The sequence below is a fragment of the Neomonachus schauinslandi genome, chromosome 8, assembly GCF_002201575.2.
Source record: "Neomonachus schauinslandi chromosome 8, ASM220157v2, whole genome shotgun sequence".
NCBI lineage: Eukaryota > Metazoa > Chordata > Mammalia > Carnivora > Phocidae > Neomonachus > Neomonachus schauinslandi.
The window spans coordinates 100086734-100114038 of NC_058410.1; the positions used below are offsets into that span (position 1 = coordinate 100086734).

The following is a 27305-nucleotide window of genomic DNA, read 5'->3' on the forward strand; positions in this document are numbered from 1 at the left end:
ACAATTTCATCACACGGTTACACTGCTGTTTTCCTTTTTTTTTCTTTTTTTGGGGAAAGTTTTGTCCTTTTTGTTTCATTTTTCATTTCCATTCTTGTTTTTTATGGAGGGTTGGGGGAGGGTAGAGATGTAGTCCTCTGAAGATTAATCACCCTCAATGATATATATATTAGAAAAAATATCAGCAGCAAGACTCTCTAGAAATAGATTCTGTTTGATGTAGCTAGTCTGTCTTTTCTGTTTTGCCCTCTTTCACGGCAGCCTCTGAAGTTTTCCGCAGGGGGGCTTTCTCCGAGTTGGCATGTCCTTGGCCAGAATCTGCCGCTCCGCCATTTTTGTGGGTAGTGTGCTTTTCCAAGTAGTTCAGCATTTCACTGAGGACTGTTTGGAAAGTGCTTAGGGCTGCACATATTGCTGGAGTCCCAAAGCCATGAGTGATCAAACTGGAAATGAGAAGTGGTAGGGAAAAAGAGATGAACAACTTACAGTATGATACAGAACAAGCATTCGATCCAGAACATTCAATGAAACAGGCCTTTATTGTGTTCCTAAGTGGTGTCAAGCATTAGAAAAGATAGAACACAAGTCAACGTATCGCTTTTGACCATAAGAAATTCAGGATGCATTTAGAAGATTTGTCATTGATAAACTTGATATACACTAATGATCAGCAAGCCTAAGTAATTAACACATGATTTGGCTCTGATTTGCTCTCTCATTAAAAAAGCCCCCAAATTACAACTTTCTGTATGTGGGAATCATCTCATTTTTAAGAATGGAGTATATGCTGGTATGAGAACAGATCGCACAAGAAGTAAAGGCTGACTGAGTAGGCTTGATGGCTAGCTGTTCCTCCAACTTCATTCTTCTCTTCTTCATAGTAACAAAGTTTTATCTGGGTACACGGTCACATAGCTGGAGACTACATTTTTAAGCTTCCCTTGCAGTTACATTTGGACATGGGACAAACTTCCCACAATAGAACATGAGGGGAAGTGTTGTATGTGATTCCCACCTGCTTAAAAGGAAATTGAGTGCCCTTTATTTTTCTCTCAAAATAGTTAAGCAGCTCTGCAGACGAAGATAATCACCTTGGTGGAGGGGGAGGATAGAACAAGACTGAAGAAACCTACTCACCTTCAGTGTCCTGAGTGAGAGAAAAATAAAATTCTATCTTATGTAAGCCACTCTCTGTTTGGGTTTTAACGGCTAACTAATTAACTAATAATCAGAAATAATGAGAAAATGTAGGGAGTGTTGTTGGCAACTTCAGCACAGATAAACCTTCCAGTCATGACAAATACCATCTCTAGCTGAGCAAATACGGAATTGTAGATTGACTCTTGTGAACAGAACCGCCCCACCCCCCAGCTTGTTCATTTGGTCAATTGTTTCTGAAGTGAAACTCTGCCAGGTTGCTCCCCATAATTAATACCTTGTAATAATATAAAAAGATATGCTTGACATATATTATGCATATGTTATAATGTATACAACATAGTATATATGTTATACATTCAATAAACAGAGCTATTAACTGCTCACAAGTCCTAGTATCATTGTTATGACATTTGCAGTTTTTAATCATCCTCCATAATATGTTAACTAGCTTGTTACCCTTCGTAAGGTATGTAATCTTTAGGAGCAAAAATAAGGAGATTTTAAAACAATGCAAATGAAGGATTTACGGTCCAAGGAAGCCTGCTGATATGCCTGAGTGGTGATAATAATAGGATCTATCACATGGAATTGCTTATATTAGTCCATAAAAAGGGCTCAGGATGATGCCAGACCTATAGTAAGTGTTCAGTAAATGGTAGATATTGTTGGCTATGGGATACTCATGGTAGGAGTAAAATTTTCTGCATGTCTCACATTATACTCCACAGGTTGCTAGCATCTTTCATCTGAACATTTTACAAAGCCTGCTCTGTGCCTAGGTCATAATCAACATATATTACAAGGGAAAGTCTTCAGTCTTCAATTATTTAGAAAATAAGAATGGTTAGCGCTTAGACAACTATGCTCGCCAAAACTTGAAGTATAAAACATCATCATAGTTCAAGCATCTGCATATCTTTGCTACAGTATCTTGCATTGCTGAGCCGGAAAACTGACCTCAGCTCCATTTCTCAATGAGATACCTAGAAGGGAATCCATATGCTTTAAGATCTATCAGGGAATCTGGACAACAAATGGAATTGATTGGCGTGGTGGAAGAATTAATCATGGCTGCATCCACAAAGACAACTGAGTGAAGCCATTCATCAATGTCGAAATGCTTGGCTCTGGTTACAAACTGCCTTTCTTGCTCATGCTTTATTCCTGTTTCGAGCTCCTTGTACCCACTGGGTGAATTTTATTTTCCTCTATAGTGCCATGTTCTCTTGGTGGGGACCACCCTCTTTATCTATGGCAGAGTATGCAGAATTTAGTTTCACTAGGTTAAATATTAAAGTTAATAAGCCAATATTTGAATTTTGAACATATGCCAGGCCCTGTTCTACGTGCTTCATTCTGCATCACCTTCTATAATCCTGGAAACAACACTAAAAATTAGGTATTATTTCCATTTTTACAGATGAAGACACTCATGTGCAGAGGTAAGTAATTTGTCTGAGAAATCTAATATTCTGTATTGCCTCTGTGCTTATGTTCTCAGGATGTGGGCGTGTTTTATTTATTTATTTATTTTTTTTAGGAAAGTCACATTCTGTTGGCAGTTTTAGCTTAGTTTCTCAAATTTTGTTCTGTAGGCAGACTTGTAGGCCCAGAAGGTGAGAATTCTTCTTACTCTTCTAAAGATTGGGGTTTTGAAAAATCAAGTACAAAATGAGTAGGCCTATAGAAATGCTTTAATTCTCCATGTGGAGAAGAGGTGTCCCCATAATGAAAGATTCTTAAGCTGGTCTCCTTTCTTGGCTGATGGCCTTGCTTACTTCTATACAATGCACTATCAGCAGGATGCCCTGTCACCTCTGCCCTGCACTGAGAACCAGGCATGCCAAGTCTTCACACCAGCTCTGACTTCAGGCACTTTGTGATCTGGAAGAAGTTATGTAGCTTGGTAAGATGACAGTGGTCTGACTAGGACATCTGCAAGTTCTTTCCAACCCTAACCTTCAATCCACAGGTGCTACTGCTCTTTTTTAAACCCAGGACATGGAGAGAAGGTTATGGATATTGGAAGACCACTGGGCTGAACAGAGAAGTCTAAAATTGATTGTGGAATCTTCAACACGAGAAAAGTAACTTTATGTTGTATACCTGAAACTTAATATAACATTATATGTTAATTACACTTAAATAAAAATAAACAAAACTTAAAAAAAAGTAAAGTAACTGCTTGAAATGTTATCTTTCAACATGGGAAACATCACATAAATTGTTAGTTTTCTTCATTTAACATCACCTGCACATCAAAAAACATACATGGCACACTGCATAGGATGATAAGAAAGTACAAAAGATAGCTTCTGTTCTAGCAGTTTTCAGTGAGGTTTATTAATCTAAGTAATTAAAGTAATTTAATATTGTATTAGAATAGCACAGAAAAAAAGTGTGAAATCCCAGGATGATTAAAAGGAATTTCTTTTTTTTTTTTTTTTAAGATTTTTTATTTATTTATTTGAGAGAGAGAGAATGAGAGACAGAGAGCACGAGAGGGAAGAGGGTCAGAGGGAGAAGCAGACTCCCCGCTGAGCAGGGAGCCTGATGTGGGACTCGATCCCGGGACTCCAGGATCATGACCTGAGCCGAAGGCAGTCGCTTAACCAACTGAGCCACCCAGGCGCCCTAAAAGGAATTTCTAGAAATATCATGCTATTCTGTTGGCCCCAACCACTCCAGAAAAATAGGTGTATATCTCATTCATAGCGACATACAAAAAGGTGAAAAGGAATAATGTAGAATCTATAGAAAAATAAAAGAAAAAAACAGAAATAATAAGGCTGACTTTCAGTCCTAGACAGAAAATAAACTGAGGTCATCTGTTAGTCAAATCTCCAAAATCTTTGATAACAGAGATCAATTTTTGCCTTTAGAAAATATTATTTTTCAGCCACAGACTTAACATTGACATTATACGTGGCATTTGCATATATTTTCATCAGATTAACAGGAGAGGGATTTCACAGGCAAATATTACCTGGGTCAAATAGTAGCCATGAACGGTTTGAAGTAGGTAGTCAAAATTTAGAAGTTCTTCTAAATTCAAATTCATCTAAAAGTGTATCCTCAGGAATGAGACAAGTGAAAGAGACTACTAGCATTGTGCTCAATGTGTCCTCTTCATGCCACATTTTCAAAATCGTTCCTGAAGTTGGCAGCCAGTATGAATGCTGTTATCAGATTTCCTACCATATTTGCATTTCTCAGTTCTCCTTCCTCCCCCCTTTACAATCATGTGTTCTATTTCTTTATTTTTGAAAAGCTTATCTCAGGCTCCTCTCTTCTCTATCCCCAAACCTGTGATGGTCATTCCTATTTGGGCACCTTTGTTTGTCCTCCCTTTTCTTCTCAGCTGATCTAAAGTCCACTGACCCATCAAGTCTCTTTGGATGACATTGAAAAAAAGTGTTCATTTCCTGGTCCCTTAAGACACTGAAAAAGATTTGCTCCTGCCAAAGGATAGAAACTTGCCAAAATGATAAGAGAACTTAAATAGACTTTTTAGGAGAAAGGAGTAACATTCCCCCCCACCTCCACCCCCTACCACCACCAAATTGTAAAACTAGAGCCTGGAAAGACAATGGGAAGACAAAGACAGGGGAGGGTAAGATCTCGGTCACCAAAAGGAGGAGGACTGGAAGCCATATGCTTGGCCTCACAGCCCAGTGATAACCAAAGTACGCTAGATCTTAACAGAGTGGCAAATAAGATGCTGTATGTGTCTCTAAAAGTTTGCGGTTTGAGCTCTTACTATAAATTGGTAATCTAAAGTTATAGTCCCATCTTAAAAATACACAAGAGTTGTTAAAATAAAACAAACCACAAAGGAACAGCAACTACAAAAACAAACAGGGCTGAGATGGGTCACTACTATCATCAACCTATACTCTTCCTGACACTGTCAGTTGCCAGCACTCGCTTACTGAGGCAGGAGCCTCAGGGGAGAGTGGTGGTAGGGGGCAAGGTACCTCAGTGTCTGGAATGATTGGCTTACCAAAAGGCTAAAGTTTCCCTGGCTTCATTTGGAAGTCTCTGAAGCCCAGGGTAGTAGGATTCAGTGTAAAGTTAGGTTCCAAGAATGGGAAAGAGGAACGTGGCAGAGAAGGGAGGGGAGGGGAGGGACGATGGTGTGATCTCAGCAGAGGAAAGGCTAAATGGTAATTAAGATACTTTGCTTTCTTTTCAAACAGTTTAATGTTTAAAACTGCCAATGATATAATGAATGCAGTTGAGACTTTTTTTTTAAGTATAGGAAACTCCTAATTCAGGATAAAGAAAACAGGCATGTGTTTTTGAGACACCGGAGTTGTTAGGTAATCTTTGAAAAATCTTGGAAGATAGAGAGAAGTTGTGAAATAGAACAGAGTAACTACCTTAATAATCAATGCGGGGGGGGGGGTTGTTGGATGGAAAGAGACAGATTTTAGGAACTCTACCTTATTAAATTACATTTAATTCATCCTTTAACAAGTTCCTTGCAATGGGACATTTAAAAAAGAAAAGATTTATTTATTTTAGAGAGAGAAAGAGAGTAGGGAAGGACAGAGGGGGAGGGAGAGGGAGAGAGAGAATCTCCAGCAGACTCTGCGCTAAGCTGAACTCAGAGCAGGGCTCGATCTCAGGACCTTGAGATTACGAGCAGAAACCTGAGCAGAAACCAAGGGGGGAATGCTTAACCGACTGTGCCACCCAGGTACTCCTATAATGGGACATTTTTAACATCAGGTACATGGAATGTAAGTTTACATAAGGTAAGATTTATCCTTTTTAGGAATACAGACTGTTGAATTTTGACAAACCCATGCAGTTGTGTAACCACTATGATTACCCAAAACTTTTTCTCATGTTCCTTGTCCGTCAACCCCTTCTCCCCAGGCTCCTGGGAATCAGTGCTCTAATTTCCATCCCTGTAGTTATTACTTTTTCCCAATTGTCCTATAAACTGAATAATAAAGTCTATAGACTGTTATAACTTGGCATAATAATTTTGAGATTCATCCATGTTGTGGTGTTTATCAGTAGATTATTTTTTATTGCTGGTTAAGTATTCCATTGAATGGATTTATTACCATTTGTTCATATAATGGGTCCTTACAATTCTGAAGTGTTAATATTTTAAAAAGGGAAGTGACCACAGAGGTGTTTAGTAAGGAGCCCAATAAAGTAACTGTATTTTTTAAAATATATTTTTTTTATTTTTAAGTAATCTCTACACCCAATGTAGGGCTTCACCTTACAACCCTGAGATCAATAGCTGCATGTTCCACTGACTGAGCCAGCCAAACACCCCAGTAACTGTATTTTTTTTTTAACAAAGTGTTATTAAAGGACTAACAATGCATTTTACTATAGGATTTAAGCAATGCATCTGACCAAAATTTCCCCAAATACCATGTGATAAGTTGAGAGGACAAGTGAATTAGATGGGAGCCGACTTAGGGAAACTCACAGCTGGTTGGGCAATGATGCCCAAAGTGTAGACCTTGGGCATTTGTCAACCTTGAAGTGTGTTTCCAGTGGAGTGCTGTAAGACTCTCCCATGCATCCCACTCTGCTTGCCATGTTAATTGACAATGTGATTGAAGGCATCTTAGATTTAAGTGCTGGCATTAAAATAGAGGGGAAAATTCCTACATTGGATAATGGAACCAAAATTTAAAAAAAATTTTTTTGTGGTAAAAAAGCATTGGTGGTGGGCAAAACCAAAGGTGTGAAATTTAGGGGAGATTAAGGAAAACCTATCCATTTGCAGTATGCTGACAGAGAGATCTGACCCAAGAGCAATTCTTAGGGAAAGGCTCACCAAATCAGTAAATCTAAGTTAAAAAAAAAAAAAAAAGCAATGGTCAAAATTTGAGGTTTGGATCACAGCTAGTCAGGCTTACAAGTTATATTCACCTTAAACTATTCTCTCTCTCTCTCTCTAACTAGATTCCAGCTCATTGATTTCATTTTCCTATTACTAATTTCACACTGAGGAGCAGGAAGGTTCTGACAACTTACCCGGAGCAACACAATTACCCACTGAGAAAATCCAGACTGCTGTAGTTTATGGCACCCGATGTCAGAGAAAATGCAACTTCTATTTAATAGTCATGGTCTTAATTTTATTCATGGTTTTATAAACTCCTATTCTGCCAGATCCCCCAATTAACACTCTCAAGAGCATCTTTGTGCAACATAAACCATCTTTTCAAATTGGCTGAGCTCAGGAAGACAGTAACTATGCTGGATCCAAAAGGTGAAATTCTACTTTTGACTTTCCCCCTGAGTGTTAGGATATGTTCACATTTCAGCAATTGGAGGGATAGCTTAGAGCAGAACCACAATTTTTAGGGAGAGAGTATGTTTGTGTGTGCACATGGACCTGTGGACTTACACTGTTTTTTGTCTTTTTATAAGGTGGCATTCTGGGGGCACCTGGGTGGCTCAGCCTGTTGAACATCAGACTCTTGACCTCAGTTCAGATCATGATCTCAGGGTTGTGAGTTCAAGCCCCAAGTTGGGCTCCACGTTGGGCAGGGAGCTTACTTAAGATAAATACATAAATGAATGAATGAAGGAAGGAATGAATGAATAAAATAAAAATAAAATAAAATATAAGGTGACATTCTGATCTCTTCTTGACCAATGGGCTTGACCTGAGTAAGATTATAGATTTCAACTTTTTAAGGGAAATGTATTGCAACAGTTCAAACTGTATTCTCTATCAGTAGGGCTAAAAATGAATAAATGGAGACAGAAATGACAGAGGTAAAAATAGAAGATGGAAAAGAAGAAATTGCTATTTGAAAGAGAATGAATTATAATCCTCTCTTCTTTTTCCCTGTGTGATTTTGCTAATAAGACATTAGGAACAATCCAGGTTTAACTCAGTGTTTATGCTTATAAACTACTTGCCATGAAAGATAAGAATCTATCAGGAAACTTCTGTATAATAGAAATTTCACAAACTTCTCTTCATACCTTGTGATCTCTCATTAAGTACATTTTTTACTTGTGGCTAAGGCCTTATAAGTTCATCTTGAAAATCTCCAGGGGTGGCTGGGTGGCTCAGTCGGTTAAGTGTCTGCCTTCAACTCAGGTCACGATCCTGGGGTCCTGGGATTAAGCCCAGCATTGAGCCCCACATGGAGCCCCGCATCAGACTCCCTGCTCCATGGGGGGGACTGCTTCTCCCTCTCCCTCTGCCTGCTGCTTCCCCTGCCTTTGCCCACGTGCTTTCTCTCTCTCTGTCAAATAAATAAATAAAATCTTTTATTAAAAAAAAAAGAGAGAAAATCTCCAAAGCTTCAGTCCTTACTTGGAATATAAATTAATAGAGGATTCTGAAAAGACAACTACCTAAGGAACAAGAGCTATTTTACTTTCCTTAATCTAAGTAAATATGGTTTATACTTCAGTAGCTTTGTTGTATGCTAGAGAATTGTTACAAAGCTGTTTCCATATTGTTCGAGCTGTCCTTCAGAAATGCTTTATCATTACTTTTAATTGATTTGTCTAAACTAATTTAAATTAAAACATTAAAGCTATTTTCTAAAACATAGCCTAAAGCAAACGCCTATGGAATCTTCCGCTGAACTCTTCCTATCTAAAGAGCTGGGCTTAGGATCCAGCACATCCTTTCCAAATACTAATAAGGAAACACTGGTTTAAAACGTATTGAAAAGGTGGGGCACCTCGCTGGCTCAGTCAGTAGAGCATGTGACTCTTGATCTTGGGGTTGTGAATTCAAGCCCCACATTGGGTGTGGAGCCAATTTAACAAACAAAAAAAAAGTGAGGAATAACAAACAAATAAATAAAATGTATTGAAAAGGAAATGGCAGCCTCATTAGTATTTCCTACTGAAGACTAGGTCACTCAGGTGTGCCTGACAACAATGGATGGCATTTTCTAGCTTTCTTTTGGGATACAAAAAGCTGAACATAATTAGATACTATTGAGCTACAAACTAGTAGACTGAACATCAGTAGAAAATAGCCCACCGCGGGTGAGTGACAGCCTCGCGCTGCGGATGGGGCACAGACTCGCAGACTGGTAGCGTCAGGAAAGAACTTTAGGGCAGCCCCTGGGGTGGAAAACCAGACCGGCGGGGTCGCACGCACACGAACTGCAGCCCCCCCAGACAGGAACCGGAGTGACAGTCCCACACATGCGAACTGCAGCCTCCGAGACGGAAAACGGTGCGCAGGGGTCGCGCTGGTGAACTGCAACCCCCGGGGGTGGAAACCCCAAGCGGCGGAGTCGCGTGCGCACCTACCGGGAGCTGCTGGCGGTTTTAGAAGCACAAAGGGCAGAGACGTGCCCCGACCTGGAGGCAGGACTGGGAGCGCTGCCAGGGGCGCACAACTCAGGATGCTGCAGTTTATAGCAGCAGGGACAGAAACGGAGACAGTGTGGCCTGGAGAGCTCACTGAAGAACAGACTGCGATCTCTCTGCTCTGAGGCAGACGGTTGGAAACGGTCTCTTCTGCTCTGACTCGCAGAAGAGACATGGAAAGCCGCCAGGGAAAGGCGCCAGAGAACAAAAGCCCCAAAGACTGATTCCCACTGAGCCCATCCCCCGCCACAGGGGGGCAGGGCAACTCCGCCCAAACAGGGTTGCCTGAGTAACAGCGCGGCAGGCCCCTCCCCTGGAAGACAGGCTGGGAAAACAAGAGGCCAGCAACCCTAAGGTCCCAAGAAAACTGGTGCATCTTGCTTGGGTTCTAGTCAATAATTTGGACTTTATACATTCCCTCAAACACCCATCAGCAGAATGACTAGGAGGAGGAGCCCCCAAAACAGAAAAGACTCAGAGATTATGACTTATGCTGCAAATTTACAAATGGATGCAGATATAACCAAGATGTCAGAGATGGAATTCAGGCTAGCAATTGTGAAGACAATGGCTAGAATGGAGAAATCAATTAATGGCAACATAGAGTCTCTAAGGGCAGGAATAAAAGGTGAATTGGCAGAACTTAAAAATGCTATCAATGAGATCCAATCCAATCTAGATAATCTAACAGCTAGGGTAACTGAGACAGAAGAGAGAAAAAGCGATCTGGAAGACAGTATAATAGATAAAAAGGGAAAAGAGGAGGCCAGGGAAAAACAACTCAGAATCCATGAAAATAGAATCAGAGAAATAAGTGACCCCATGAGGCATTCCAATGTCAGAATAATTGGAATCCCAGAGGGAGTGGAGAGAGAGAGAGAGAGGGCTAGAAGATGTATTTGAGCAAATCGTAGCTGAGAACTTCCCTAATCTGGGGAATGAAACAAACATTCGAGTCCTAGAGGCAGAGAGGACCCCTCCTAAGATCAAGGAAAACGGGCCAACACCCTGGCCTGTAATAGTAAAACTTGCAAATCTTAGAACCAAGGAAACCATCTTAAGGGCAATTAGGGGGAAGAGATTCCTTATGTACAGAGGGAGGAACATCAGAATAACGTCAGACCTATCCACAGAGACCTGGCAAGACATATTCAGAGTACTAAATGAGAAGAACATGCAGCCAAGAATACTTTATCTGGCAAGGATTTCATTTAGAATGGATGGAGAGATGCAGAGCTTCCATGACCGGCAGAAGTTGAAAGAATATGTGACCACTAAGCCGGCCCTGCAAGAAATATTAAGGGGGGGTTCTATAAAAGGAGAAAGACCCCAAGAGTGATCTACAACAGAAATTTACAGGGACAATCTATAAAAACAACGTCTTCACAGGCAACATGATGACAATTAATTCATATCTTTCAATAATCACTCTCAATGTGAATGGCCTAAACGCTCCCATAAAATGGCACAGGGTTGCAGACTGGATAAAAAGACAGGACCCATCTCTATGCTGCCTACAAGAGACTCATTTTGAACCTAAAGAGACATCCAGACTGAAAGTGAAGGGATGGAGATCCATCTTCCATGCCAACAGACCTCAAAAGAAAGCTGGGGTAGCAATTCTTATACCAGACAAATTAGATTTTAAACTAAAGTCTGTAGTAAGAGACACAAAAGGACACTATATCATTCTTAAAGGGTCTATCCAACAAGAAGATCTAATAATTATAAATATCTATGCCCCCAACATGGGAGCAGCCATGTACATAAGCCAACTGTTAACCAAAATAAAGAGTCATATTGATAACAATAGGTTAATTGTAGGAGACCTCAGTACTCCACTCTCAGCAATGGACAGATCATCTAAGCAGAAAATCAACAAGGAAACAAGAGCTTTGAATGATACATTGGACCTGATGGACCTCATAGATATTTACAGAACATTCCACCCTAAAACAACAGAATACTCATTCTTCTCAAGCGCACATGGAACTTTCTCCAGAATAGACCATATACTGGGTCACAAATCAGGTCTCAACTGATACCAAAAGACTGAGATTATTCCCTGCATATTCTCAGACCACAATGCTCTAAAGCTGGAACTCAATCACAAGAAAAAATTTGGCAGAAATTCAAACACTTGGAAGCTAAAGACCACTCTGCTCAAGAATGTTTGGGTCAACCAAGAAATCAAAGAAGAACTTAAACAATTCATGGAAATCAATGAGAACGAAAACACATTTGTCCAAAACCTATGGGATACTGCAAAGGCGGTCCTAAGGGGGAAATACATAGCCATCCAAGCCTCACTCAAAAAAACAGAAAAATCCCGAATTCACCAACTAACTCTACACCTTAAAGAACTAGAGAAAAAGCAACAAACGACGCCTAAGCCACGCATTAGAAGAGAAATAATTAAAATTAGAGCAGAAATCAATGAATTAGAAACCAGAAACACAGTAGATCAGATCAATGAAACTAGAAGTTGGTTCTTTGAAAGAATTAATAAGATTGATAAACCATTGGCCAGACTTATCCAAAAGAAGAGAGAAAGGACGCATATTAATAAAATTATGAATGAAAGGGGAGAGATCATGACTAACACCAAGGAAATAGAAACAATTATTAGAAATTATTATCAAAAACTATATGCCAATAAACTGAGCAATCTGGATGAAATGGAGGCCTTCCTGGAAACCTATAAGCTGCCAAGACTGAAACAGGAAGAAATTGACAACCAGAATAGGCCAATAACCAGTAACGAGATTGAAGCAGTGATCAAAAACCTCCCAGAAAACAAGAGTCCAGGGCCTGATGGATTCCTTGGGGAATTCTACCAAACATTCAAAGAAGAAATAATACTTATTCTACTGAAGCTGTTTCAAAAAATAGAAACAGAAGGAAAACTTCCAAACTCATTCTATGAGGCCAGCATTACTTCAATCTCCAAACCAGGCAAAGACCCCATCAAAAAGGAGAATTTCAGACCGATATCTCTGATGAATATGGATTCCAAAATCCTCAACAAAATCCTAGCTAATAGGATCCAACAATACATTAAAAGGATCATCCACCACGACCAAGTGGGATTTATCCCTGGAATGCAAGGGTGGTTCAACATTCACAAATCAATCAATGTGATAGAACACATTAATAAGAGGAGGGAGAAGAACCATATGGTCCTCTCAATTGATGCAGAAAAAGCATTTGACAAAATACAACATCCTTTCCTGATTAAAACTCTCCAGAGTATAGGGATAGAGGGAACATTCCTCAAGCTCATAAAATCCATCTATGAAAAACCCACAGCAAATATCATCCTCAATGGGGAAAAGCTGAGAGCCTTTCCCTTAAGATCAGGAACATGTCAAGGGTGCCCACTCTCACCACTGTTGTTCAACATAGTACTAGAAGTCCTAGCAACAGCAATCAGACAACAAAAAGAAATAAAAGGTATTCAAATTGGCAAAGAAGAAGTCAAACTCTCTCTTTTCGCAGACGACATGATACTTTATGTGGAAAACCCAAAAGACTCCACCCCCAAATTACTAGAACTCATCCAGCAGTTCAGTAATGTGGCAGGATACAAAATCAATGCACAGAAATCAGTTGCTTTCTTATACACTAACAACGCAACTGTAGAAAGAGAAATTAAAGAAACGATTCCATTTACAATAGCACCAAAAACCATAAGATACCTCGGAATAAACCTAACCAAAGAGGTAAAGGATCTATACTCTAGGAACTACAGAACACTCATGAAAGAAATTGAAGAAGACACAAAAAGATGGAAAAATATTCCACGCTCATGGATCGGAAGAATAAACATTGTTAAAATGTCTATGCTACCCAGAGCAATCTATACATTCAACCCCATCCTGATCAAAATTCCAATGACATTTTTCAAAGTGCTGGAACAAACAATCCTAAAATTTGTATGGAATCAGAAGAGACGCCGAATCGCCAAGGAGATGTTGAAAAAGAAAAACAAAGCTGGGGGCATCCCGTTGCCCGATTTCAAGCTATATTACAAAGCAGTGATCACCAAGACAGCATGGTACTGGCACAAAAACAGACATACAGACCAATGGAACAGAATAGAGAACCCAGATATGGACCCTCAACTCTATGGTCAAATAATCTTTGACAAAGCAGGAAAAAACATGCAATGGGAAAAAGACAGTCTCTTCAATAAATGGTGTTGGGAAAATTGGACAGCCACATGCAGAAGAATGAAACCCAACCATTCTCTAACACCATTCACAAAGATAAACTCAAAGTGGATGAAAGACCTCAATGTGAGACAGGAATCCATCAAAATCCTAGAGGAGAACATAGGCAGTAACCTCTTTGACATCGCCCACAGCAACTTCTTTCAAGATACATCTCCAAAAGCTAGTGAAACAAAAGTAAAAATGAACTTTTGGGACTTCATCAAGATAAAAAGCTTCTGCACAGCAAAGGAAACAGTCAACAAAACAAAGAGGCAACCCACAGAATGGGAGAAGATATTTGCAAATGACACTACAGATAAAGGGCTGGTATCCAAAATCTATAAAGAACTTCTCAAACTCAACACCCAAAAAACAAATAATCAAGTCAAAAAGTGGGCAGAAGAGATGAACAGACACTTCTCTGAAGAAGACATACAAATGGCTAACAGACACATGAAAAAATGTTCATCATCATTAGCCATCAGGGAAATCCAAATCAAAACCACACTAAGATACCACCTCACACCAGTTAGAATGGCCAAAATGGACAGGGAAAGAAACAACAAATGTTGGAGAGGTTGTGGAGAAAGGGGAACCCTCTTACACTGTTGGTGGGAATACGAGTTGGTACAGCCACTTTGGAAAACAGTGTGGAGGTTCCTCAAAAGTTTAAAAATAGAGCTACCCTATGACCCAGCAATTGCACTCCTGGGTATTTACCCCAAAGACACAGATGTAGTGAAAAGAAGGGCCATATGCACCCCAATGTTCCTAGCGGCAATGTCCGCAATAGCCAAACTGTGGAAAGAGCCGAGATGCCCTTCAACAGACGAATGGATAAAGAAGATGTGGTCCATATATACAATGGAATATTACTCAGCCATCAGAAAAGATGAATACCCAACTTTTATATCAACATGGATGGGACTGGAGGAGATTATGCTAAGTGAAATAAGTCAAGCAGAGAAAGTCAATTATCATATGGTTTCACTTATTTGTGGAACATAAGAAATAGCATGGAGGACATTAGGAGAAGGAAGGGAAAAATGGGGGGGGGGAATCGGAGGGAGAGATGAACCATGAGAGACTATGGACCTGAGAAACAAACAGAGTTTTAGAGGGGAGGGAGGAGGAAGGATTGGTTAGCCCGGTGATGGGTATTAAGGAGGGCACGTACTGCATGGAGCACTGGGTGTTATACAAAAACAATGGATCGTGGAACACTACATCAAAAACAAATGATGTATTGTATGGTGACTAACATAATATAATAAAATTAAAAACTACAAAAAAAAATAAAATATTTTATTAAAATTTATTTATTTTTATTAAAATAAAATTATTTATTAAAAATAAAATAAAATATGCAAAAAAAAAAAAAGAAAATAGCCCATTGTCATCATTTAGGTAATCAGAGTCAAAGCTGACTTCATTTTGTCAAATTTCAACTTTCTACCTGGAAAATGTTTGACAAGCAAACATCTCTTCCTCTACTTCTTTCAGTGTGTATAAAGGCTGAAATAGTTTGGGTTATTATTCTCATTATTTTGTTCTGTTGCATCATTCCAGTGGGTGTTTGCTATCATGTATCTTTGATTTCCTGAATCACATAGAGATGCCACAGTCACCAACCTCAGCTCTGTTTTTTTGGCCTCCGGGAGGCATGCAGGCAGCAAGATTTAAGGGGAAGACAAGCCTCCTTCTCTTTCCCTCCTGGATTATTTAGCTATGGCAGGCTTAGGTCCAAATGTAGCCTGAGGCTCAGTCTGTACTCCCCCCTATGGTTTTAGGTGGCAGCCAGAAAAATGCCTTCTTCCATGCATGAGAACAGTGGTGAGGGCAGCAGGCTGGGGAACAGCCTCTGGAGAATGCCAACAAAGGATTGTGGGGCTTCTCTGCAGAACCTTACTTCTTTTCAGAGCTGTGAGGGTAAGGCACTTCATCTCTTGGAAGCAGCACAAACCCTGAATATAGGCCATGGACAGAGACCTCACCCTGAGGAAAGTAGCTGGGCTTATCCTCCCAAAACTTGATGGCATCTATCCTTTGTAGCCTAACCAGCCGTGGACACAGAGGAAAAGAGAAACTGTCTGATTGTGTTTATTTTCTACATAGATTATATTGTCCCATGGCCCCAAGTGCTTTTCAAATGGAGTTTCATTAAAGTGTATAATTAAGGTATACAGTTCTCTGGTGGTGAGAAATTATTGAAATCTACTCATTAGCAAGGCCTTGACAGCACTCATAAACATTCTGTGCTTCCTTCAGCTAGTGGTTCTCAACCTCAGATACATAGAAAAGTCACCCGGGAGCTTATTAAAAAAATACCAACGTGTGGGTCCCACTCCAGAGATCCTGATTTATTCGCTTGGGGGGATTCCACGACATCAGTATTTTTTAAACAGTACCCATTCAATTTAAATGCAGCCAGGGAGTTGGGTATGTTCCCTTAGGGCCAAGAAGTAACACCTAACTACCATGTCTGCTATCCTTCCCAGGAAAAAGAGAATGAAGAACTTCAGCATTTCCCCCAAGAACTTCTGTAGAACCTTAGTTTCATGGGCTGTTAATAGTGACTCTGAGAAAAAAAGAGTTCCTGTGATCATGTTTTAGAAACATGGGGTTGAGTATTTCTTCCATTCAGAAAGGGTTCTGGGAGCTTTTGATATGCTAATGTGTAACTGGTATAATTCAAGCACATTATAAGAGGCAGGGTTTCCCGAACCATAAAACACTTGACCATGAGACACTTTCAAGGAGCATCTCATGGGGCTAGAGTTCTACAAAACTCAAAAACTCCCTTTGGAGAAGTGTATTTATGACTGCCCTGAATCTCTGCCAGATTGGGATATGTGTTGCCCATCTACTGTCCTAAGGTCCTGTTCCCTGCTCTTCTCAGCCACTTACTCAGGTCCCAAAGGGGATTGAGTCCTTGTGATTCCATTTTACTTCAATCCAGCTCATTAGCAAAGGAGGCTATGGATATAATCATTGCACATGCATTAGGAAACACCAAAGTCTTTACCTTTACCTTTACCTTTACCAATATGTCTTTTTACCTTTACCTTTTTGAAGGTAAAGACATATTTGACATCTGCACCCTATTTTTGCATATAGCAATAGAGATTTTAGGACTAAATGAACTATCTCCTTATATTTCTATCAGGCAATTCATATTTTCTATTTAGAATAAGGGAATGGAATGGCTAAGCTTAGGGTCTTGTGCTATTTTAGATGAATTTTATTCACTTGTTGACTTTTTATTTTTTTCCTCTTTTTTTTTTAGATTTTATTTATTTATTTCAGAGAGAGAGAGAGAGAGCACGTGAGCACAAACAGGGGGGAGGAGCAGAGAGAGAAGCAGGCTCCTGGCTGAGCAGGACACTGGGATCATGACCTGAGCCAAAGGCAGATGCTTAACCGACTGAGCCACCCGGCTACCCCAATTGTTGACTTTTTAAAATGAACAAATTTCTAAAACATAAAGAGAAAAATGACATCATCATATGGAAACACAGCATAAGTAATGATTTAACATGGAACGGTAAATGGAAAATGGGGTAAAATATCATTGGTCTAGAAGAAGCCTTAGAGATCATCCAGCTAAACTGTATCAATTTATGGATGAATGTACAGAGGCCAGACTGGTAAAATGTCTCCTCTAAATCCACACCAGCCGCTCTAACAGGAGGAGACCGAGTTAGGTCCCTGAAACCCATCCTGAGTGCTTCCCACAATCCTGTGCTGTCTACCCAGACTGTCCTCCGACCCACAGCTCAACAAAGATAGAAATTATTTAAATAAAAATTCCCAAATTTCTTTACCAACTATGCATTCCCCAATTATTCACACATATTGTTTTTAGGGTGCCATGTTTGGAACTTGTTAGAAATAGTTGCCTCTGGTTTCTGTTGTGCGAATTACTAGTCTCCTAAGTGCTGCACCTAAAAATCATTTAAGATGTCATCAAGTGACCTTCAAGGGATGCTTTTATATATGTATCTCCTGCAGTCTTTGGTTTGGTGCCATGTAACTCGTGAAGTACAATAAATATTGGCAACTAATTTAATTATTCAATTTCCTGCTTAATGTTAAATGAACGTTAAATAATGTAATTTAATGTAGATTCATACAAGAAGTTCATCATAATTCCACTTGTCTGCTAAGGGGATGAAAACTGTTGCCTGTTTTATTTTTAGTCTACATTTTTACTAGTGAAAATTTTACTTCAAGGGAGACTATTTTTACTCTTATGTAAGTAGAAACTGTCCATATTTAACTAGTGAATAAGACCTGACCATTTACAGGTATGTTTTTCTTTGCAACTGAGAATGGCACACAGGTTTTGAAGTTTAAGTTTTAAAGTTGCATTTGAACCTTACATAAAGAAGCTTAAGTGGGAAATATAGGATTTTTTTTTTTCTTCACAATTCGGGCCCATTATTTTGAATATTCTTAAACAAAATGGGCCTAGAAGTCCTCTTGAATTGGCAGAACATCCTGAAGGAGGCTTAATAATTTTATTTCTTACATGCTAAGCCTCATTGTATGATTTATTTCATGATGTTTTCTTTTGAGATTAGAGATTGCACTGAAATTTCTTCATTTCTCTTCTGACACTAATGAGTGATTTCACAGGATTAATAAAACCATCCACTGCTGATTACCTTCCCTACCACTTTCCCATTCCCCCAAAATGAGAAAAATAAAAACAAAAAACAAACCTATACACACTTTGGGCTCCTTGGAGACAACCAAACAGGTCACGTTCAAGTAGAGACACACATGGTCTCCTGAGTGAGCTGCCAAGCATATGGCGCTCAGAAGATAGTAGCTGAGTTGACTGGAATTCATGTCATATGTGGAACATAAAGAAAAGGGGGATGAATAGCCCAGCAAGAGAAAACCAGACACCAAAGCTGTCTTTAGAAATTGGGAGGGAAATGGAATTAAACTGGCTGTGGAAATCCCCCAGGGAGTGGGACATTAGGGAGACAGATGTTGCCTCAATGGAAGGAAGGCATTTCAGATAGAGTTGTCAGAGATAGAAGGGATGTCTGGGCAATGAAAAAAAGAGGCTGTTATTGAAAGTTTTTGAGCCTGGAGTGGCTGACAACCTGACAAGAATGCTGGAGAGAAGATCCAAATGTTGAAGGAGAGTGGGAAATGTACGGGGCCTTCCAACATTGAGAATCAATGAAGAAGATGTCATCACCAGCAAATATACAGATATCTGGGAAGTGCCTATACATTTCTTATTTCCAGGAATGATGGGAGGAGTATTTCTCCCCTTTCTGTGGGAGGGTCTATTTCTAAGGAGGCGTGATGTCAATTCACTTTTTGACTGCAACAGAAGAATTAAGCATATTGATCATTTCACTTCCCTAGCCCATGGTTCGATTAAAACACCATGGCCCTGGGAATAACCCAGTGGAGAATACATCCAAGACCTAACAGAGATATTATCATAATCCACCTTGATGAATATATTTATTGGGTACATACTATGCGCTAAGTACTATGGATAGATAGATGAAAGCCTTTCTTAATTACCCCAGGTAATTACCTGTATTGTACTTAATCCTTTCTTACAAAATCTCTCATATATTATAAGTTTTTGTAAGTAATTTTCCTCCGCATTACAAGTTCCTAAAGAATGTGACAATCCTTGAGTCCCAATCTTTGCACCACTGGCCATTAGCACTGTAAAATACAAGAAATAATAACATTTCAGGGTCCTAAGATGGGTGCTAGGAAAGAAAACGTCCTCATTTTTCTGATAGACTGCTTTTTCTGAATGGAGCATTAAAGATAGTCTAATTCCCTCCCCTTGTCAGACTTGCTTTCGCTTGACTTCAGATTCAAGGTGATTAGGAGAACGTAAGAGACCAAGAAGGGAAAAGTTGCTAAGACTTCCTTGAGATCGCAAAGAGGGGAGTTGCTAACATTGCAGAAAATGAGGCCCCTGGGCCTCTGTCTGAGCTGAGTCTGTTCTGTCTGTGAGGCCCCATGCCACCTTGGTCTAATTGCCATCGTTGTTCCTGGGAATTGTATCTGTGGGGTGTTGTGTAGATTTCAATCAATTCTCTTCCCTCTTCCAGTAGGTGTTACAGTGTCTGCTGTGTTCTCTACACTCTTGATGGTACTCAGTAAATTATAAATAACGACTAAGCCTGACTGCTGTCATTTTGATGGAAACAAACAACTTTCCAGGCTATAGATTGTGAGAAGAGTCACTGCTATATGGTTTCCCAGAGCACACAGATAGGGCAACTACCACAGGAAACTGGAAGTAGTTATCTGTGCTTTATGAGGTCAGATCATTCCCTAGCTTTACGTGGACATATTCAGTGGGCCGAAAGGAAGCCACAGTCCTCAGGTACCAAATCAACCACCCTGTAAGGAGTAATTCAAGTGGTCTACACCGGGAAGGGTATTTTGACCAAGTAAAATAATAGCAAAAGTCGATGTTACTAATTAGAGCATTCTCTATGCCTATCCAATCACACTCTCTCCTTACTTCTTTCCCAGCCAGAACTCAGCAAAAACAGTAGAAATATCAGACTCTGCCAAAGGACTGTTTTCAAAGTTAAATGTGTTATGCTTCCTAACTAATTTTTCTCTTGAGCTTATGCTTCTATCAAAATTAAAGTTACTGCTGTCAGTCGGAAATTATGAAAGAGCCACATTCCATGCTGACATGTTTTTACCCAGATTATTAGCAGAATAATAAGTATAGAAACCTTTCAATACGTTGACAAGACAGAACTTTATATAATTCTCAGTGTCACTTTAAAAATGAATCAGAACGGTTTTTCTTCCAAAGTTAAAAAAAAATAAATAAAAGCTAATAGTCTAGAAACATCCTAGGGCTGTGGTTCTTAAAGCTAACTATCAGAATCAACTTCAGAGTTCTGCAAACAACACAGAAGCCCAAGTCCAATGCTAGACTTGACCTATTAAATTAGATCTTTTAAAGTATATTCCTGACCTTGAGATTTTTTAAAAACTCCAAGAGAGATTTGGAGCTGGGAAACCAGGTTTAAGGGCTACATTTAAAAAGTGTGAAGTCTGGGGCGCCTGGGTGGCTTAGTCGTTAAGCGTCTGCCTTCGGCTCAGGTCATGATCCCAGGGTCCTGGGATCGAGCCCCGCATCGAGCCCCGCATCGGGCCCCGCATCGAGCCCCGCATCGGGCTCCGCATCGAGCTCCGCATCGAGCCCCGCATCGGGCTCCCTGCTTGGCGGAAAGCCTGCTTCTCCCTCTCCCACTCCCCCTGCTTGTGTTCCCTCTCTCGCTGTGTCTCTCTCTGTCAAATAAATAAATAAAATCTTAAAAAAAATAAAAAAGTGTGAAGTCTTTTTCAAGGTCAGGCAGCAAGCTGACATTTATAGTCCTATTAAGTTATTCTATTGAGGCTTCTTTTAATAAATGCACAGTAAAAAAAAAGGCATACATTTAAACTTGATCTGTATCAGGAGACTTCGATTTGGGTTTTAATTGGAAATGTCAACCATGTATCTTTTGTTTAAAAAGACATAGTTTAAGACATGAAGAAAAATGAAGCTGGACACCTACCTTACCTTATATATAAAAATTAACTCAAAATGCATTAAAGACCTAAACATAAGACCCACAACTATAAAACTCTTAGAAGAAAACAGGGGGAAATCTTCATGACTTTGGATTTGGCAAGGATTTCGTAGCTATGACACCAAAAGCACAAGCAACAAAAGTAAAAAAAAAAAAAAGGCAAGTTGAACAACATAAAAATTTCTATGCATCAAAGGAGATAATCAACGGAATAAAAAGGCAACCTACAGAATGAAAGTATTTGCAAATCCTATGTCTAAAAGGGGCTAATATCCAGAATATATAAAGAACTTACAACTCAATAACAAAAAAGCAAATAACCAGATTAAAAATGGGTAAAAGACTTGATTAGACCTTTCTCCAAAAAAATGGCATAGAAACGGTCAACAAGCTTATGCAAAGATGCTTCACATCATCCATCAGTAGGGAAATACAAATCAAAACCACAATGAGATATCACTTCATACCCATTAGGATAGCCACTATTAAAAACAGAAACAGTAAATAGTAAGTGTTGGCATGAATGTGGGGGAAGGAGAACCCTTGTGTCCTGTTGGTGGGAATGTAAAAGGGTGCAGCCACTATGAAAAACAATTAACATACTTATGGGTACATACCATGTGCCAAGTACTGTGGATAGAAAGACGAAAGCATTTCCTAATTATCCCAGGTAATTACCTGTACTCTGCTTAATCCTCTATTGTAAAATCTCTTTCATGTATTATAAGTCTATGACAGTTTCTCAAAAAATTAAAAAAGAATTACTATATTATATAGTAATTCTACTTCTGGGTATATATCCAAAAGAATTGAAAGCAAAATCTCAAAGAGATTTGCATACCCATTTTCTTTTTTTTTTTTTTTTTTAAGATTTTATTTATTTATTTGACAGAGAAAGACACAGCCAGAGAGGGAACACAAACGGGGAGTGGGAGAGGGAGAAGCAGACTCCCTGCTGAGCAGGGAGCCCGATGCGGGACTCGATCCCGGGACTCCAGGATCATGACCTGAGCCGAAGGCAGTCGCTTAACCAACTGAGCCACCCAGGCGCCCCTGCATACCCATTTTCATAGCAGTACTATTCACAACAGCCAAGGGGTATCCATTAATGAATGAATAGATAAGCAAATGTGACATATACATACAATGGAATATTATTCAGTTTTAAAAAGGAAGGAAATTCTGACACATGCTACAACACAGATGAACCTTGAGAACATTATACTGAGTGAAATAAGCTAGTCACAAAAAGACATACTGTATGATTCCACTTATATGACGCATCTAGAGTAGTTAAAATCATAGACACAGAAAGTAGAATGGTAGCTGCCATGGGCTAGGAGACAGGGGGAAAGGGGGGAAATGGGGAGTTTTTTAATGGTTACAGAGTTTCAGATTTGCCAAATGAAAAAGTCCTGGAGAGTGGTTGCGCAGCATTGTGCATACACTTAACACTGCTAAATTGTTCATTTAGAAATGGTTAAGATGGTAAATTTTACGTTAAGTGCTTTTTATCACAATAAAAAAGATATAATTTAGGAAGTTTGCTATAAAGTGAATTTTAGTTATGATGAGGGAGCAGAAGGCTAGCTGAGGACAAAGCAGAAGCTAGTACCCCCCCCACCCCCACCCCCACACTTTGGGATATATGTGACATTCCTCAGGCACTCCTGGCTGCCCTAAAGGAAAAACAAATGGTTAACTGATGGAGATCACAGTCCTGCAGGACAGAAGTCTCCCTCAGTTTACAAATGTCCTAGTGACTTACAAGGAAGAGCTTTCTTATCAATAACCTAACTTCCAGAGACCCATAACTCAGTTTCCTGAAGCCCTAACATCCTTCCCTACATGAAATTGAGGGAGGCTGAGGCAGAGGAAATGTAAATAATATTGAATTTCTTTTGAACCTGAAGCCCATTGACAAGGACGTGTGATAGGAGGAATGTAACACTCCTCTAGGAAACTCCCAACTGTCTTCATGTTTGTGCCTCATCAGAGGGAAGAACAACCTTGGCTTGACAATAACCAGGCCTCCAGTATCCTGAGAGTCTTTAGCATATGGCAGTCCTTCTGGACACCCCCTTTGTGCTCACCTCCCCAACTCCTGAGTATATAATCAGCCACTCCTCAAGACCACAGGGCAGCAGCTCTTTCTGCCCATGGGTCTGTCCTCATGCTTTAATAAACCACCATTTTGTACTAAAGACGCCTCAAGAATTCTTTCTTGGTCGTCAGCTCCGGACTCCACCCCACTGAACCTCACCTATATTCCAAAACTCCACCAGTTAAGTGATTTCTATCATCCTACTACCTTCCACTATGAAATCAGAACATCTCATCAAAATAAATAATCTGGAATATAGTTAAAGCAAAGTAAATAAAAAATTTGGAAAATATTAAAAAGGCCTAATAAATAGGAAATCATAACTTCCCAATATCAAAACACTTAATAAATAATATTTATAACAATACAATATTTATGCCCATGTATATTAATATATAAATGATAATACCAAAATTTTTATAGATGATACTTTTATAAGTAGATATACCATGTAGTTTTAAATTGTTTAAGGTATGGCTGTATATTTCAAATGGTTGTGATTGAGAATCTGCAGCCATACATAATCTTGAGAGTTGTATATCCAAAATATAAGCTCTTTTTTAACTAGGCGGGGGCAATTTTCAATATATGTAGCTCTTTTCAGGACAATACCAGACTAGTTTGTTACCATATTCTGCATAGGGGGGTGGTAAATGAGAGCAAATAAAGCCCAGGAAGGAAACACACAGCTCAAGCTTAGAAGTGAAAGTTTTCTCTAAGGAGTTCTGTGGCATTGATTTGGCAACTAACTCAAGTATCAACAAATTAGCAGATTGTGCCTATGCTGAGCAAACACATGGTTTGCCTACTTATTTCACACTGTCGCCAATATTCAATTTACACATTGATGCCGTATTTTGTTTTGTGCCTGAAAAAGGACAGCTCACTGTCTGATGAAGCCTGCGGCACCTGTAATTGGAAATAACCTGGTAGCTATGATATAAAATCTGAATTCTCTATGTTTTAACAATAAATTCTTCCTTAGAGTGTATTTGTAACGTCACAAACTTCCTTAAATCAAGACTTGAATTTGTATAAAAATTATTAAGCTTGGAATTGAACTTCTGTAAAAATTACAAATATCTTTAGTGTGGATACAAAAATATGGAAAACATTTGTACAGATATGACAGTGGAACAAACCATACCTTCTAAACTTGGATCGGTGGTGGAGTAAACAACCCATCATTCACTGAATGCTTACTTTATATTCATTATCTCATTTTATTTATTTATTTATTTATTTATTTATATTTATTTATTTAAAGTAAGCTTTATGCCCCACGTGGGGCTTGAACTCATGGCCCCAAGATCAAGAATCACATGCTCTACTGACTGAGCCAGCCTATATGTATTATGTCATGTTTGCTCTCTACCACCATGTAATAAAAGGGTTCTTATTCCATTTAAAGCTAGGGAAATCGAGGGTTGGAAAGAATGCATGTTACCCCAAAACTACCCAGCTCAGCTGTATGATGGTCTGGATTTGAAGATGGTTCTATTGACTCCAAAGCCTTTTCCCCTTAACTTCTGGGCATTGTAATTTCTACCAGTTTTATTACACTCACTTTCACTAACCCAATTGAGTGCTAGGAGAAAAGTCCTGTGAGATATATTTTTGGTATATCTGGTACATTTTTAGAAGGTAAACCCTAAATTTAGTCTCCAAAGATGTATCTACTACATCTTAAGGAGTCTTGTGGCATGACGCAAAATAAAATATTCTATTTAAAAGTCTCTGATGTTGCAGATAAAATTCCAACTCATTGAAATATCCATTATTTTATATAAGGGAGTATCCTCCTCAAAAGCATTATCATTGGTGAGAGGTACTGAAAACATTTTAAAATTTAATGTATAATAGTCTTTATTTAACATTGTTTTTATTTGTTTGCTTTGTTTTGTTTTAAGTAGGCTCCACAGCCAGGATGGAGCCCAATGTGGGGCTTAAACTCAAGACCCTAAGATCAAGACCTGAACTGAGATCAAGATGCTTAGCTAACTGAACCACCCAGGAACCCCTGCTTAACATTGTTTTTTAAACTGAATGATGATAGTTAAAAGAGGACAAAATATTTTTTACATTGATGAGAAATATTATGTAAGGCATTAGAATTTTAGGGCTTTAAAACTGGAAGTTACCTGAGTAATTATCTTGTTCCTTTCCACATTGTCTCTAGGGCATAAATTAACCAGAGAAAAAAAAGTCTATTCTTTTCCAAAGCATCTCAGAAAATAAAATTTTAAATATGCTTTCAATAACACATTCCAGGAGCTTTAAAATATACTTGTGTGGTCTAATTTAAGAACCATTTGCAGCTTCTAATTGGGCAGAAATTATTAACATATGCCTGTAAAAGCAGTGTATGATATCCCATTAATTTGTGTCATATCTGTCCATTCAATAATGTGCCTCACCAAGATAAAGAATGATTTCAGAATCCTGATTCAAAAGTGCCATTACTTGAAATAATAGTGTTCACTTTCAAAGTCACAATTTCCTGAAAATTGCACAAAGACACTAAACTTTCTGATCTAAAGTGCTTCATGCATTAGTTATTTTTATAATTTGATCTTACATGCTTGCAATTTCAAAAGATTCAGTCAGTCACTATATGAATATATAAGCAATATCTCTAAACGGAACTGCGACAGGAATACAAAAATGTCTGGGTTAATAAAGATGGTTTAAGAATTTAAAAGAGAGTTTGAGGAGATTGGAAAGCCAGTCTTACCTGAAATGTGTTAAGTGTCTCTGGATGTCAAGGTCTAGAATTGGAGTGGGTCTGGAGGATCCCAATGGTGATCTATCTTGGCTCAAGAGGTCTTGGAATTCTTTACAAATTTGTCTAAAATGAAAGATTCATCACTGAAGTTGAACCCTTAACATGGGGCTTTAATTTCATCCCATGATATTTTACCAAAGGTTTGTTTTCTCATTTAAAAGAGGACTAGATTAAAAAAATAATAAATAAATAAATAAATAAATAAATAAATAAATAAATAAATAAAATAAAAGAGAACTAGGTCAACTTTCATAAATCAACCTCCAAAGTTCCATCTACAACATACAGATGAGGTTCACAACACCAACTTTGCTCCCAAGTACTACAGGAAAACTGTAAAACTTTGGAAGTGATCAACAGCCCATGAGCACTGACAAAACCGTGTTCATTTTTAAGGTGAATATTCACAGATTAACCTCAGCACGAGGAAAAATCTATATGAAAGGATCACACTTAATCATTGTTTTTTTAAAATATTAAAATATGATTTTTGGAGGGGATATCACATTTGTAAAAAGTTTAAATCAAGTTATGGGCTTCTTTCAGAGCGGTGATTCAAGTAGGCTTTGGAAAATCCTGTTTCCCAGCATTTCATTAGAATTCAGACTCTTGTGAACTGAATTCATATTTTAATATTTAAAGTATGTAATCATTTACCACAATTCAGCCCATTAGCCTCACAAAAATGATTGTTATGTCCCATGTAATATGGTTTCTTGCAAAAGGTATGCTTGAGAGAAAATCTGCTGCTTTTCTTACATTAAATAATTGTGATTTCTGATGAGTTTTAATTACCACATTACTATATATATTGAATAACAGCAAAGCCTTTGTGATACATAGTCTAAATGATACAATTCTAAAGAAGCAAAACATATAAAGAAAACAGTTTTTTTTTTAAACAACAACAAAACTTACTAGATTAATACAGTAATTGAAGAATGAAATAAAGGACAGACAAGGAATTGCTCAAAAGAATACATCATCTAATATGAGGCCACTCCATAGTCAAGGGATAATGTGATAGTGATTAGGGTTTTTTTTGGTCTGGATTTACAACGGGTAGTCATAAAAATCTAATCATTAGCCCTGATTATAATTATCAATGTAGCTAGCCA

At 38.7% G+C, this 27305-nt stretch overlaps 1 protein-coding gene across 1 annotated transcript in view; it reads right to left on the reverse strand.

Annotated features, from left to right (window-relative positions):
* Positions 1-223: 223 nt before the first annotated feature.
* Positions 224-27305, reverse strand: part of TFAP2D (transcription factor AP-2 delta) — a 61651-nt gene continuing 34569 nt past the window's right edge. The window contains exons 7-8 of the mRNA XM_021692102.1: positions 26137-26250; positions 224-443 (exon numbers count right to left, since the gene is read on the reverse strand). Coding sequence (XP_021547777.1) covers positions 224-443; positions 26137-26250 — 334 coding nt within the window. The remainder of the gene's footprint in view (positions 444-26136; positions 26251-27305) is intronic.